The 13,452-nt window shown below is 35.5% G+C and overlaps 1 protein-coding gene across 4 annotated transcripts in view; it reads left to right on the top strand.

The window, feature by feature from the left end:
- The window catches only part of ANKRD28 (ankyrin repeat domain 28), a 120,615-nt gene that overhangs the window by 47,547 nt on the left and 59,616 nt on the right, over positions 1-13,452 (top strand). For all 4 annotated transcript variants that reach the window (XM_058831009.1, XM_058831008.1, XM_058831006.1 and 1 more), the window contains one exon: positions 613-696. In XM_058831009.1, coding sequence (XP_058686992.1) covers positions 613-696 — 84 coding nt within the window. The remainder of the gene's footprint in view (positions 1-612; positions 697-13,452) is intronic.

Genomic DNA, 13,452 nt, shown 5'->3' with positions numbered 1-13,452 from the left:
GATTCACATTAGCACTTTCTGAAAATTATCAACACTGGGGACTGTGCTTTTATTGCTTTAAATGATTTTTTTTCTGTCAAGTGACTGACTTAAATCTTGCTAGCATACCTCAGCAGCTTTTCTTACTTACTAAGAAATCCTACTATATTTAGTAATAGATGTGTGTGAGTGTGAATTTGTTACCATACTTATCTGATGCACTTTGCTTTCCCACTCTGTCTAAACAGGTGAAAGACTTCCAGTAACTTGAGTCACTTGCTAATGGAAAAGGGGATTGTTTGCTTATACTGTATAGAATTTGCAGCATGTAATGACAACCCTAATTTTGTTCTAAGGCGTTCTCTTTTCAGCTGTTACAATCTTCTCAGCTCCTTTTTTTTTTCTTTCATATATATATTTAATTGCCTTAGAGGATGTCTGTGTGTTTGAGGTTTTTAAAACTTGCAATTTCTTTGATTATAAATACTGGTGCTGATTTCTTTGTTTTACTGACTGGAATGGGATTTTTTTGTCATTATCTTGTGTTTCTGTTATATATCAAAAAAACTGTATACGTATCACTAAAACCTAAAATGAGGTTTTATTTTAAGATGTGCTTTTTCTTCATTTCAGCCACCATTGGTTCAAGCTATATTTAATGGAGATCCTGATGAAGTTCGAGCACTAATATTTAAGAAAGAAGATGTTAATTTTCAGGTAAAATCAAATATCATTATCTTTGAATAAATTTTAATTTTGAATATATTTTAATTTTGTTTGTTATATCTTTCTACTGTACTAATCTCTTTAAAACTTTGCTAATTCTTGAGCCGTACATTTTATATACTAGGCTAAGTAAAGCCTGTACATACACTTAATACTGGGAATCAGGTGTATAGCTTTGCAGAATTGTGTGAATAGTAAAGACTAATTTTATATTCCTTGTAAATGTTAGTTCTGCAGTGGTTGGGTAACTGCAAAGTTTGTTTATGCAGTTGTATCAGAGTAATTTACAGAAAGCTAGACTGGTTGAGTGTGATGCTATGTAGACTTGAATTCTTTTTAAATTGAATATAGTATATAGTATACATTAGACAATTATAAGAACACAGTCTGGGTTTTCAGTAGGTACATTCAATAGTTGATTTTAAAAAGGGAAGCATCAAGATTATATTAATAAGAATGAGAAACTGGCTTTATATTTTTGCAGTGCTGCAAACTCAGGCTCTGAAGACATAAAAATTATACTGAAATGGTACTAAGTATATTCCATTGGGTGAAATTCAAGATTTGAACAGCATGCAGTTACTGTATTTCTAATAAAATTCTAATATGTATGCTTGACACTACGAAAGATAATATAGTATAAACTCTACATGGATTAGAAATTGCTTTGATTATTACAGCAAACTGACACAAACCATTTTGGGCTTATGCTATAGGAATGTATATAGCTGTTTCTCCTCCAAATGCCTCAGAGCAAGAGTCATGCTGAAAGGCAAAGGTTAAGATGTGGTTGCTACCTAGGGGCCCATTTAAGACCATGATGATTATTTACACTTTCTTCTGGGGAGATGTAAACCAAAAGCAAATATTTAGTTTGGTATGTCTCTTTTGACATTTAAAAGCATTCTGCAGAATTTACAGATGAGAAGTGGCAGCTGAAAAATCCTAGTATAAGGGAACCCTCCTGTTGTCTTGAAGAGCTTGAATAAGACCCTGCATAAAGAATTTCTTCCTCTTTCAGGAGTTTCATATGTCCTTAAGCAAGATTGTATGATTAATTTTACTAAAAGATAAAATATTCTTTTTCATTATGAGAGCATTAGTTTTGTATCCTTCCCATGTCTGCACCTATATGCTCTGGTCATGTTACCATTTTTATTTTTAGAACTTAATTAGTTGGTGTTGTTACTTTGTATTCATTCATGTGTTTAAAGTCAGCATTCATAGCTACAGAGCTCGTAAGCAAAGTTAGGTTTACTATCTTTCTGCTTTTTAAAAATTATGTATTTCCAAAGCCTCTGCTATATTTCAGTTTGTATGTGGGAGTAGTTTGGTATTGGGTTTTGTTTTTTCTCAAGTTTTGTCAAACCCTTGCAAATAAATAAGAAGATAGGAAGTCAACAGATGTGCTTAAATAGAAAAGCTCGTAATTTTTTGCTGTCTTTGAAGAGAATTGCTTCAGATTGCCAGGTACTTATATTGCAGGTAGAATAGTCAAAATCTGGAGGTTTTTACGTTTTTTATATATATATATTATTCCTTTCTGTGGATACATCTTCCTTTAATAGAACATGTGTGCACTAGGTGTTAGCCTAGTAACCCCCAAGGTGTGGTTAGAGTCCACGCAGGACAAATATGCTACTTTTTTATAACTACCCTCTTCAGCGTAGGGAGATGCTTATCACCCATGACCACTGTTTATTATCATGGCAATCCTAGTCCTACTACAGTATTTAATATTAGATTTACATTTACCCCTTAAATGCTGTTTGTTGGGACTAAATGAGCATGTAAATTCTCCCATTGTCTGGTAGAAATGAAGTAGACTGCCTAGTACATTTTTCTGTGTGTCTGTATGCTTTTTGTTCCTTTCCTTGGGTTTTTTGTTGAAGGCGTCCTTGGCTGGGGGTAATATATCTCTACATAAATCTAGATCCAGAGTCACTCCCTGTGTTATGTGTTACAAATTGGTGTGGAGAGAAGGACGGAAAAAGTGAAGAAAATGAAGTAGTTATTTATATTCCTGAAAAAGAAAAGGAGCGGAATAAACTGTTTTGACCATTGTGGATTGTATTAGACCATTGTATACACTCGGGTTTTTTCCACTTTGCTATCCAAGTATTTCAGTGCAGTTACTTGAATTCCAGAGTTACTCCCTCCAATGCTTCTGCAGTCATTTCCCCCTCTCAAGAACAACTAATTATTTTGCAGTTCGTATTCTAATAGTTGAGATTCCTTCCATCCTCCCCTTCCGCTGTGCATGGGCTGGACTCTGTAAGTGAAGACCCAGCAGCATTCTGTGAATTAATTTTGCCCAACTGAAGATAGGGCGGTTGTACATTTTGTTGTGGCAGTGACACTCATCTAGGAAAGTTATTTATGATGAAATGTGGGTATTGTTTTCTTTTTGTTTCATCCAGCTTCATTTACCTTCTTTTATGAAATCTTTCAGATCATGAGTTGCAGTGTGTGACTGTAAGACGATGTACAAATAGCAAAAGGGCTTTTTTCAGGAAGAAGATTGTTCTCTGTTCATGCCACACCAGCCTCTTGAGTCACAGGCTCAGTTTAGATTTAGAAAGTATGTATTGTATTCCGTCTGCTGTTGTAATCTTTGGTGAAGAAAGAACAAATTGAATGTATCCCTAGCTGCTTAAACTGGGGTTCAAAGAGGCTTACCCTCCCTGCAAGCTTGAAATGTGCAGCTCCTTATAGACAAAACTGATTTACAGGAATTTTGTTCAGATAAATTGTTTGGAAGATGTACTTTCCTGAGGCTCCAAGTAATGGGAAAAAAAAATCCAAAGGGGAAGGGGTTGCTTCTCACTCCTCTTTCCCCAAGAAAGCTTGAATAACCGTAGCTGTTTGTTTCATGAATCAGTCTTAAATCACATGCATCGCATATGTCAAATAGCATAGAGTTTCTGTTACAAGCATGGCTTTTGGTATGCTGAATGTGTTTGTTTAAAAAATTATTATTTCTTGGTACTATCCTGAGCTTTTGAGACTTTGACAGAAAGGAAGCTCTTGTGTGATAGTGGGCACATTTAATATCTATTAGTTAATGGAGATCCTCAATATTCCCTGCTCTTGCTGATTAGATTAGTGTGACTGGTTTGAATTCTACCTTTCAGCAATTAGTTCTGGCTAACTGAATGATTTCAGCATTGTATTTATAAATTAGTATTGGTTTGGGCTTTTTTTTTTTTTTTTTAAGATTTGTAGACCTGTTACTGTTGTAAACGCTAACAGTTCTGTTTGTAATCAAAACTCATATGATGTATGTTTAGTTTAAAAGATCATGAAAATGGAGTATTTAATCTCAGCTATTAGTTAAGAATGTAATTTTCTCAAGTGAATCAGCTCACTGTCAAAAATTATTTAAAGGTTGCAAATCTGACTATTGAAGTGATTGTTCAAAATCAGAACATTTTTTCCTCCTCCTAGATCTATTAGGGTAGTATTTCTTGCCATGAAAATTGATACTTCAGGTAACTCAATATGCATTTTTCATAACCCCATTGCACTCGATCTTAGCCAAGGGGACAAACATCTGATCCTCTCTGGATCTGGGGTCAGTGTGCCCCTTGCTCTTCTCATAATAAAGCCAAACAAGCTGTTTTTATGGAGGATTCTCAAAATCACACAGATCCCTCACAATGCTCAAAAATGCTCACTGTTGCTATATGAAATAGTAATATTAACATATGTGACAAGGGACTTAAACCTGAAGTTCCTGGATCTTACCACATATTGTGCTTTGTGAGATTAAAATAGATTTAAACTATGAAATGTTCTAAAGCTGCTTTATATGTGAGTTAGCATTTTTTTCCCCAACATAAAATAAAATAATGGGAAGTGAAATTCCTCATATTATACCATTACAGCCGTTGTTACCCTGTAGTAATCAAGGTTCTCTGTATGATTTCTGTTCTGAATTATTGATCCAGCATGGCTCTTAATTTAATTCCTTTTTTTGTATAGTAAGTAACCACAAAGTAAAAATTCACCTGTGCTACTATTTTTGGAAGAACAAAAAAACAAAACAAAACCATGGAACCAAATGATCCTTTGCCTTGCACTCCCTAACCCACACCTATATTTGATAGCAATGAATTGTTACCCTTAAATCCCAAAATTTGTTGGTAGGACTGACAAGCGGTATGATCCTGTAGCATCAAAGTGCTGGGTACAAACAGGATGGCTAAAGTTATGTCTGACAGGTATTTTGAGTGGTAGGGTGGCTCCATGGATGACTGTTCCAGTAGAGATGTGGGCTTCATTCCCAATCCTGACAAATGTGGTTTTGCATAACTTCTTTGTGTTTTTTATGTAGTAGGAGAATGCTGCTGGATGTTGTTCTAGGGTAAGACACAAGATTAGGTTATCCTACTTTGCCGATCAGTTTATACTGAAAGAGGAAGAAAATTGGCTTTTTAGTCTAGTGACTAGTCTAGGACTCCTTATACCGCACTGGGTCTGGGTACCAGGAGAATTAGATTATTGAAGGTCTCAAGTATACTAGTAATTTACAAATGAAAAATGAAAATTTTAGTACAGTTCAAATAACAAGAAAGGTTATGATACGATGGTTATGCTCATCAAAGCCCTAACAGAGGTTAATAGAAAAAATAGGTAATGGATGTATGGCTTTCATCTTTATACTTCTTGTTTGAACTACTGGAGTAACAGGTGTTTTTCTGTGTACCTGAGAGTGCAGTGTAGAACAGGAAAGCCTGAATTACTTGGCTGCAGTATGGAACATTCTATAAGATTTAATAAAGTTTGATGTTCTGATCATACAAATGAATCCTATACCTATTTCATGCATTAAAAGAATTTTTTTATAAGTTGTTCTGTGGGAAATTGTAATTGCTCTCTAATTCAGCAGTTACATCGACATATTTCTCAGTGGAAAGGACATTACATGAGGAAATGTGAGGGACTTGATTGAAAACAAATGAATGAGAAGCCGTAATTTGTAATGAGGTAAAAATAATCATTAGGTATTTTCTTACCTTTACGTTCACAATCTTTCTGTAGCCAATTATTTCACCAATTACTAATGTGGTTTTTCCTGTTTGTTTTTTATAAAAGATATATATGCAGACTACAAATTTGTACTTTAATTTGTCTTAACTGTGCTTCTAGAAACTTTTCTATATTAATTGATATGCACGAAGTGTTTGAGCTATGCCTTTTGTTATCAATGCCTTTGTAACTTAAAGTTACTGTTAGTGTAAGAATTTGCTGGCTGGGACAACTGGAAGAACTCGAAGTTCTCCAAGCAGGTTAATGTGCTCTTTAAACAGTGGTGGTTGATGTGCAGCGCCATGTTTCTGTGCTTTCGGTGAGGGTAAGACTCAGAGAGGCTGTTTTTAACAGGGAGTGGTAATAATTTTGAGAAGAGAGGAGAAGACTGACAGTTTTGTAGAGATTTGTATGGGCCAAATAAAAGCAAAAGGTATGTCCAAACAGTACTCCTTTCCACTTCAGGAATGCTGACATTATTGATTGAGAAAAGGGGTTCATAGTGGTTTGTGATTTGGTGCACTCAGAGTATGTTTGCTGGGAAACAATTTTCCATGCCAGTTCAGCTGTAACACCTCTTGATTCTAGAGAAAGCTTCTGGCAATCACAGCAAAGCTACTCTCTGGTTTTTGTACCTAAACTGGCGAGAGTAAATAGTGGTTAAAAACCAGTGTAATGTAGCAAAAGCTAAGCAGGAATCATGAGAAGTTTTTAACTCTTCAAGTTTTGTTTCTAAAGAGGTGGGAATATGGGTTTGCTAACCAGTATATTTGTCCCAGACATGCCTCACACCCAGTGTTGGAAATGATTTTGTCAGGTTCCTGCAGGCAAATCAGATGATTTACAGGAAGGACTTTTTCACTGGCAGCTGAAGTTGGCAACAAAAACTTGCACTAAAGTATTTGTTACTGTGGAGTGAGTAGCATCTTACTGTATTCCTTGGCAGGACAGACATAATGTCTGGTTTGCTCATTTGAATGCAAGGGAGGACTTAAAAAGATGCCCAGAAAATTGTAAAATATTCTGAAGAACACAAATCATTTATTTTTTTAGTTTCTATTTTAATAGGTCAGGTTATACACTTGTAGTTTCTTAGTTGTTGCCGTTGCTTACGAGTTTCAATCTGTTGTGCATTTTTCTTCTCTAAAAGTTTCAGTCACTGTTTTTTTTATTTCGTCTTTTGTTAATTTCCAAATGCAGGCAAGCTTTTAATAAAGAGACACTGTAGTTATTGTAACTTGGACACTGTAGTTATTGTAACTTGAACCATCAAGACATACATTGTGAAAGTGTAGCTGCAGTAGTATTTTGGAGGAGTGCACAGTTTAGACCTACTAAAATAAAACTTGAATTTAAGGCCTTCTTTCCAAAAATATTGTAGTATCTTGCATCTCTAATCATAGCAAAGAAGTATTTAGTGAAAAATGCTGACTTTTGAGGTATTAATAAAGTGCATAGAAATATCTGCATGGTTTCTGCTACATCGAGAACACTTTTTTTCCTCAGAGATAGTTAGAATAAGGTCAAATTTAGTTTCCTATCTTTGTAATGTGTTTTTTGTAGCTGGTGTATATCTTAGTATTTATAACTTCACATTATAGCAATCAAATCTAGAGGAAAAATTGTAAAACTGCTTGCTAATTTGCCATACTTTTTATCTATTTAAAAATCTGTTCAACCTTGAAGCCCGTTATTTCTTCACTAGAAAGGTTTCTGCTTGTAATATGTTTTTATCTTCAGTTTAAAATGTAGTAGATTTGGGGCAGAAAATTACAGGTATTTGTGAGTTTGAAGGACTTTTTAATACAATGAGAACATAGGATATGTTATAACTTAGAGCTTGGTGCTAGTCACTTTAATCCTTTGTTTTTCAGAATCCTTTGGATTTTCAAGCAGTAATTCCCCCTCAGTTTTCCTGCAAATAAGGGCTGTATATTGAAAGAACACATACATATGTATGCCTGTATATGAATGCATGGTATATGTAAAATGTTATTTTTTTTAAATGGTCACTTACCTAATGTTAACAACAGTAGGCACATAATGAAATGACAGTGAGAATAGTACTGTGAAATAACTGCAGGAGGTTGAAGAGGAAATAAAACATTCCTGTATAAACAAATGCTAATAAAGATAATTCCTGCAGTAAAATAGACTGCTGAGAAACTCAGGGCAGCAGCTGCTGCCTGGCAATCTCTGCCTGGAACCCAGTTTCAGGTGCTGGAGCAGAGAGCAAGAAATCTTATATTTCACAGGGGCTTTGAGACATCACAAAGCACAGGTGAACTCAGGGTGGACATAAGTCACAAAACAAGTTCTGTGTGCCTTCAGACCCCTCTACTGCTAACTTCTAATAGGAGAATTTTTACTACCCTTTTAAATAACAATAATTATACCTATCTCTTACTAACAACTGTAAGAGATTCAGTTCTAATAAGAACTGAGAGATTTTGTAATTAAATAAAGGCATTTAAAGTAGTTAATGGCTTTAATTTGGTATGTTTTCATTTTGTGCAAAGTATATATAGATATATTTTTCAAATGCATGGGTGAGAAAAAGAGAGTGTATAACCTCCAAGACTGATGGTAGAAGAATTCTTCTCTATTTGTTTGCTCACATACTTAAAATACAGCTTTCTAATGGGAGCAAAATGTTTATTTCTCCTTAAACCTGTTTGTATTTTTGTCGAATGTGCATCTCAGTGTACTGTATTGCTTTCTGCTTCTAGGTAGTCTCTGTACTAAACTTTCTAAGTGTCTTTAACCACAAACAGGAACCCCCATTTCCTGTGTGATCAGCCTGATGAAATGATGAGTCATATGAGACTCCTGCTTTATAATGTGTTCAGTTAATTGAAATTTCTTCACATATGAAAAATGGCAAGAAAATTATATGAAGAGTTGTGGTTTTGAGGGGAGTGTTTTGTGATCTTGAACCAGGAGCAGGTTGTGGCTGCTCAGAACTTGTATCTTTGCATCAGCTGTTAATGTGGAGCTGAAGTGTCTTGCATGTAAGAAAGTCCAGGAATTGGTTTCTAGAAGGACATTTTGTGAATAGCACAGGCCAATGTGTGTGGTGTTGGATTAACAAGAGACAAAGCTTGTGAAACGCCTTGTCACTAAGCCTGATCAGTTTTTAGTGAGGTTTTGAAGGAGGAAATGGAGTGCAGCAGTACCATATGGGAATGTCCAGGAGTTACTTTGATAAAGAATTAAGTACCTTCTTAAATACATAAATATTCATGGTTTATGTCTGAAGAGATATGAGGAAATTTTGCTGCAGGAAATGTAGGGAAGCTCTTTCTATACAAAAGCTGATTCTACTTCTAAAGGATTGTATATTAGGTTGCTTGATCCATTGATCTGAAGCATGATTCCAGAAATGGAGAACTTTGGAGACTAATTCTTCCAGGAGTAGTGGAAACTTGCTGCCAGTTGTATATTGTAAACAGTATCCACTAGCTACTTAAAGATTATTTGAATTCTTCATACAGAAGTTATTTACTGTAACTTAACTTTAAAGTTAAGCATTTCCTGCTCATTAATGTGAGATGTTTTTTAAGCATGTCATCTGTAATGATTAATCAGATATCTTAGTTCCTCTGTAGTGGTTTAGAGTGAATCATGTTTTTCAGCCGCAATATAAAGTCTGTCCAAATGGTGTTGAGTTTCTCTTCTGCTGCAGAAATAGATTCAAGATGTTTTAAATACAAGTCTGTATAATTAGGCATTTTCCTTCAGAATTGAAATATTTGATGAGAGAAGCTTGCCAGTCCAGAGAGGAATGATTCTTTGCTTTGTGTCAATAGCACTGTCTTTAGCCTCTGCAAATGAGGTTTTCAGATGTATCAAGTTATTACTCTTCTTAGAGTGGTACAAACAAACCTTTAGCAGAGTTGTAGGATAATCTGACCAATATCAGGAAATTGGTACTCAGTACAGTGGTCTTATGGGCAGTAGCTCTTGAAAAGTTACCATTGCAAAGGGTAGAACTGAGAACATTGTGCTTACATGGCATGCTTCTGCCGTGGACAGGAAATGAGAATTATTCTTTAGAGACTTTAGTACGAATTAATATTAGTGTGCTACTCAGGCAAACATGTTCTCCTTCTCATCAGGCCCAGTAAGCTTGCCCAGTACTATGCTAATGTGGATTTACTGTTTGCTAAACTGGGCAAACAAGCCTGGGTGTCTGCATGGCAGTGGTTTACAGTATTGGCCAAACACTGAATTTCTTTTGCAGTAATTGGGAATTTGATGGACAGCTTTTGTTTCAGTCACTGTGATTTCTTTAATGTTGAAAAATTCTCATTGGTGTAGAGAGCCATGAATAATTACTTCAAATTTAAAAGTTTGACAAGTTTTTAAAGTTTCAAGGGTTTTGTGTTTTAGTCTCACATATGATTCTTAGTGATAAGGATTTTGTAGATCATGTCTAATTTGCCATTTTACTTTTAGGGATTATTGCTTAAGATTGTAACCTTCAAAGCATAATTGAAGTTCTGCATTTCCTGCTGCTTTACAAAACAAGCTAGAGGCAAGGTCTTGAATAGTTAGAGCTTACTGGAGTTATTCCTGGCAGTTGCTGTGCCTGACATGCAAAGGATTGGTATTTTAGAACAGAACATCCCCTCTGAAAGAGCAGAGTGAAGAAAAAAGTTCAGTAGTCTTAATGTGCATTAGCTTCCAACATAGACACAGTCCTTAAAAAGGGCGTTGCTGGGAAAAGCAAGATAGGATTTGAATTTACTGATTATTTGTAGTCGTTTTCTGGATGAAAATCCTTTATGCATATGCAACATGCTTTTGAACAAAGACAATTTTCTCCACTATGTGAGTTGTTGAATCTATCTTACTATGGGATATCCAATATGCTATCAGTAAACATAATTTCCTTTGTCCAGTTTGGCTCTTGTACAGAAGCTCTACGTGAGGTAGATGCATCTTTTAAGGTCCTTAAATCTTCTTTAATAAAAGACGGATGTACATCAAAAACGGTGAAAAGAAAGTGTTTCTCATTTGTTTGCTGCATGATGTAGGAAGGGCTGTCCCGTAAATACCCAAGGAGGACGACTCTAGTGTATTGTCAGTAAGACCTGGAAACGCTCATACTGGTGTCAGGTGTCAGGACAAAGGAACTGGAAGGTCATTGCAATGAGTTCTTGCTGAAGAGTGTGCTCCAGAAGTTCAGATACAATGTCTTGATTATGAAGTTTGAGGGGGTATTTCCTCGGGCCTATGATACCAGCCTGTACCTTTCTGTTTCCAAAACCAGGGGAATTCTGTTCTTTCCAATCTTTTAAAGTCCTACTTTATTATTATCATCCTTCCTGATAATTAATTTAATTTCTGTTTGAATTTGCAGTAAATACTAGTTATATACATATGTATATGTGTAATTATGGTAACTTATAAATAAATTACATGATGCTGACTTGCTGTCTCAAAGGAGTGCAAATATCTTGCCTTGCAAGCTTTTCCTATAATGATAGTTATCTTCTAAGCTTTTCCCATGTCCACTTAGCCTAAGAAATAGTGCACAGAAGATACTTTGATCCTAAGGTAGCCAGCACGTTTAGATGAGGTCTTATCCTCACTATCACAGATTTTCTTTTTGATCAGAGTGGGGACTTTTCATTTTCCATTGTAGACTGTTGTTGGAAGGAAGTTTTTTGGTCTCATTTTACTAGTATTTTTCAGAGTAGATGTGTTCTGCAGGATTTTTCTTGCCTACAGCAATTAGCCTTTGAATTAGCATAGATTGTGTCGTATGCTGTTTGGAGTTCAGAATGGTGCAAAAGTCTCTTGAAAGGAGGGCTTTGTGTATTCCAACTAGATGACTTGACTTCATCAAGCTGTTCAACGTAACACACACCAGGAAAATGTTTTGGCTTGATCCAAGAAGAGGTGCTAACATTAAACATGCAACCTGAAAAGCACATCTTTTCCTTTCAGCAAGACAGTGCTGTTAGTGGAACAAATATCTGTTTCACATTGGTGGTTGTCATTTGAGCACTTGCCTTTGCAATGAAAAGGGCAGAAACACCAGCTTTTCTGAACAAAAGTGTCAGTGGCCCAAACATAATGTGCTGGATTTAAACTGTGGTGGAGATGTGCATACCTTACCTAGTGTGGTGTGTGATCTTTCACTGGAGCATAAACAGAGCCTGTATTGTACTGTTTTCTCTCTTGGCATATTTTCTTATTTGTGCCCTCAAATATTACAGATGATGACACTGGAAGACGAGGCAGTGCCCCTATTCCAGCCCACTCTGTGAGCACAGGCTGGGTTACATAATGTGCTCCACAGCACTGTACTCTCATTATGGAAAATCCATTGTTTTCTTATAGTGCTTTTTTTGCTGTTTTTTTTTTTTTTCTTCTTTTCAGAAACAATTTCAGAATTATTTATCATTTTTCTCACCAGCAGCTTCATTCTGTTTAAAAGCTAGGGTTTTCTTCTGGCATACCTACCAGGTAAATGTTTAGAAATCATATAACTGGCATTTGGGAAGGATAAAGCTTAGGTCAGGTATTTTCAATGATATATTATTGGTTTGGGGGAGTTTGTGTTTGGTTTTTTAGGTGGTTGTTTTTGTTGGGGTTTTGTGTGGTTCTTTTTTTTAGTACAGCAGAGTTCTGAATGCTCTTAGAGGTTAATGGATGGGTATTTTTTAATTTTAGTGAATTTTTTTTTGCTTTCTCCCCCACGGGGATCTAGCATGCTAACAAATTGTCTTGGCCCTAAAAGTTGCCCTTTTTTTTAATTTTTATTTTTTTAATTTTTTTATTATTATTATATTTCTGAGTTAAAGGAAGGAAAATATGTCCAAAATGCCTCACTGCACTTTGCTGTTACCAAAGGGTGCAGAATAGCTCTTTATTCATTCTATGTATTGGGCAATAATTCACTAACCTTTATTAGTGATAAATGGGAGCAGTTCTTGATGTTGGAACTTTTCTGTGAAAGGGAGCAGCAGCTTGCAAAACCTGCTTACTTATTCAGGTCCTTATCCAATATCCAAATGTGAGTTTGCTCACAAGAAATTCTGGCCTTTCTAATTAAGCCAGAAGCATTTATGTGTTGTGTAAAAGTGTCTACATAGCATGTAAAAATGTAGAAACACGTAAAAACCTGGGTTTAGCTTTTCTTACAAGCTGTGCTTGTTCCATACACAAGTTCTAAAACCTGAGTAGCAGAATTATGATAGCAATATTACAAAACCTGCATGTAACATCAAGGTTAAAGGGTATGAGAAAATGTGCTATTTCCAAAAAACACTCTGACTCAGTACTTTCAAAACAGAATAATTGAAGATAAATGAGTTTTGAGCTGAATTTCTTGGAAGTAGGAAAATACAGAAATGTTTAGTTGTTTCAAAATCTGCTTTGAATACTTGACAGCAAGTCAAAAAGTCTTCTAGTTGTACACCTCTTTAGTGGAGACAAATAAGGATGCAGTGTCTAACAGAACACCTCAAGCACTCCTGTTCCCATATGTGAGCAAGACATGCTCAAGTATTGAATCTAACTTTATAAACATTTTAATTACATCAAAATAGTTTGGGTTTTTTTTACTGTACATACTTAAATGAAAATGTTTTAATCTCATGTTCAGAATGAGACATTAGCTGGCTGTAAGGTCCAGCAATCATAATTTTAGATGGGGTTTGAAGCTTCATAGCTGTTCCTTGCTCTAAATGTGACTTCCTTTCT

Source organism: Poecile atricapillus, chromosome 2 (assembly GCF_030490865.1).
Source record: "Poecile atricapillus isolate bPoeAtr1 chromosome 2, bPoeAtr1.hap1, whole genome shotgun sequence".
NCBI classification, from domain to species: domain Eukaryota; kingdom Metazoa; phylum Chordata; class Aves; order Passeriformes; family Paridae; genus Poecile; species Poecile atricapillus.
This window is presented reverse-complemented; position numbering and strand designations above follow the sequence as displayed.